Raw genomic sequence first — 3,246 nt, 5'->3', positions numbered from 1 at the left:
AGAGAGAGAGAGAGAGAGAGAGAGAGAGAGAGAGAGAGAAAGAGAGAGAGAGAGAGAGAGAGATTTTATCTGTAAATCTTAATAGTAATTCACTAATTTTCAGTCTTCTGAATATTTCTACACCAAAGCTTAACAATTAATTTAAATGCTAATTCCATAATTTCATCCATCTATTAAATTAGCTTAATGTCATTTTTTTTTATATTCGTTTTACAAATTCAGTCGTGCCAGATAACTTCGTAACCGGCATTTCATTTGACATGACACATTTGAACTTAAACCAAGGTAATTTACGTCTTATACTTCATATCTCTTCTGATATTAACCAGCTATATTCTCCATCTTTCATTTTTCGTACTAACTTCTAGAAATTCTTTTAAATACACAACAAATAATATAATCTTAAACTTCCGCAATATTCTATCCTTTTGATCTAATAACATCGCATTCAGCGATCTTAATAATTATTTTCTTTAAGAAGTTTAACACCTTTTCTTCATTGCTGTCTGTATATTCCAAAATCATCCCGCACAAAATAATTCCTTTCATTATAATTAAATGCACATATGTGTTGTATGTTTTTCAAACATTGTACTTCGCCTACGTTTTGCTTAAATTCAAATATTGATATTTTACATATACGCCGCTCCCTAAATTTTGATTTAATCCTTTTCCTCACGCTATGGTTTTTAGTTCATTATCGCTATTTAAAATGTGTCTATAGATCCAAACAAATTCCAACATTTCACTAATGCTTCTAAACTTTTTCATGTTATACGAAGCAATTTTTCCTATTAACAGCATTAATAAATAATGATAACATTAATAATAATAATAATAATAATAATAATAATAATAATAATAATAATAATAATAATAATAACAATAACAACAACAGCAATGACAATAATAATAATAATGACAATAATAACAACAATAACAATAACGTAACTATAACTATTATTATATTTGTTTCGTTTTCCGTAGGTTTTATCTTTTACTTGATTCAGTCATTAGATAGCGGCCACCACCTTCAAGAATTTTTAATCGAATGAATCGACACCAGGACTTGCTTTTCGTTTTTGTTAAGCGTGGTATTTATATCCGTCTGTTTTTGCCGAAAAGCTACGTTACGGGACGTAAACACACCAACACCGGCTATCAAACTGTAGTGGAAAATAAACACAGACGCAATAACACACACACGCACACACACACACACACACACACACACACACACACACACACACACACACACACACACACACACACACACTTAAACTCTCTCTCACATACACTCAGTGTTGAAAGACTCGAATTAGTAAGGATTCTTTGAGCATTCACTGATGAGGGATTATCTATGAATTTTCTGTTTGCTGATTTTGTTGAATTTTCCGTTTGCTGTGTCTTTGTTAAATTTTTGAAATATTATTTATGTGACGCTAAGCACTCCTTATTTTTTTCACTGATTTGTAGAATATTCTTGGAATATATTTTGTGCGACGTCTATTTCTGTCTCTTTCTCTTTCTTTGCCTCTCTTTTGACTTCCTCCCACTCTCTTCCTCTCCCAAATACTCTTCTCCCTTGCTTCTGAATTCCACGACTCTTTCTTTCTCCTGCCACCACCACGTGATCCGTGACCATTTAAACCTTTCTCATCTGTTTTCGCTCTCACCATGACCAGGTCGGTCGCGCTTCCTTGCACTTGTGCACTTTTTCTATACGTTTTGTTTACTTCTTCGTTCGTTCTGATTTTCTATCTGCTCCTTTCTTGTCTCAAGTCCTACAAGATATTTTCATTTTCCTTTGTGTCACCCCATTCCTGTCCATTAGTGACTGCATGGCTTTTTTGTTGTATATGTATAATTATCATAATTATTTTATTTTGTCGTGTTTGTTTCCGCCATTGTCGTCTATTAGCTATTCTCACTGGCTATTTGCCACTGACGCTACCAAAAGTGAACAATATCAACGTTAAAAGACGCGAAGTTGTAAGGATCGTTTGAACGTCGACTGATGAGGAATTAGCTATGAATTTTCTGTCTGTTGTTTATGTTAAGCTTTTCGCTTGCTGTCTTTTTGTTAAACTTTTGAAATATATCCGTATATATCGATACACACACACACACACACACACACACACACACACAAACACATATGTCCGAATGTAGAATAATGCAAGAGACAGCCCAAATCTATGAAAAGTCTCCTAACACAAGCCCGAATACGCCCAACAGCACCGAAGCCGTCAGTAAAGAATGCGGAAGACCCAACTGTGGGATATGCGTCAATTTAATTGAGGGCTCAGAGTTCTCCTTCAAACAGGGTCAACGTTTCACAGTGAAAAGCAAATTCACATGTGCTTCGGAGAACCTGATCTACACACTAACCTGCTCTGGGTGTCAAGAGCAATACATAAAACAAAAAACAATCTACGTCAAAGGATCGCTCTGCACAGAACCCAGATCAAAACTCCGAAAAACGCAAAAATAGCATTCAGCCTACACATCGACATTTGCGCCAATAACAAAAATCAGGGCTTCAGATTTTTCCCCTCAATGAATTCAGGGACGATACAACCTGTAGCCAACGAATTAGTAAAGAGTCGTTCTTTATCACAAAATACAGACCCCTTTTGAACGCATCTACAACAAATGACATATCCACCACGACCTTGAAATAACACACGTAAATATTAAAAATGATACATCCAAAAGAGATATCCAAGAATTCATTTAAAACGGTCCCAATCACTAATATAATCAACAACGAGCCACTTTTAGGTCACTTGACCATTTAATATCCTACTACTATCATACCACTCTCGCATTCTTTTATTATTCTTTCTCTTCTCTTCTCCTCATCCTCCCCCTCCTTCTTCCTCTTCTTCGTTTTTTTCTTCCTCTCCGTCACCTCTTTCCTTCCTTTACTACTACTGCTGCTTAGAAAAAAACTTACGCAAATATTAAAAACAATATATTCAAAAGAGACACCTCAAGAATTAAATCACTACAACCATCCACAACAAGTCACTTTCAGGGAACTTGACCATTTAACACACTACTAATATCATATCACTCCAGCATTCTTTTCTTCTTCTTCTTTTTCTTCTTCTTCTTCTTCTTCTCCTTCTTCTTCTTCTTCTTCTTCTTCTTCTTCTTCTTCTTCTTCTTCTTCTTCTTCTTATTATTATTATTATTATTATTATTATTATTATTATTATTATTATTATTATTATTATTATT

The 3,246-nt window shown here is 34.3% G+C and overlaps 1 protein-coding gene across 1 annotated transcript in view; it reads left to right on the top strand.

The window, feature by feature from the left end:
* Window positions 1–3,246, top strand: part of LOC106868399 (peroxisome proliferator-activated receptor gamma) — a 519,155-nt gene that overhangs the window by 406,889 nt on the left and 109,020 nt on the right. The window contains exon 3 of the mRNA XM_052972247.1: window positions 223–285. Within this exon, the coding sequence (XP_052828207.1) occupies window positions 223–285 (63 nt within the window). The remainder of the gene's footprint in view (window positions 1–222; window positions 286–3,246) is intronic.

The sequence above is a fragment of the Octopus bimaculoides genome, chromosome 1, assembly GCF_001194135.2.
Source record: "Octopus bimaculoides isolate UCB-OBI-ISO-001 chromosome 1, ASM119413v2, whole genome shotgun sequence".
Taxonomy (NCBI): Eukaryota; Metazoa; Mollusca; class Cephalopoda; order Octopoda; family Octopodidae; genus Octopus; species Octopus bimaculoides.
The sequence above is the reverse complement of the archived record's forward strand: the minus strand, read 5'-3'. Positions and strand labels throughout refer to the sequence as shown.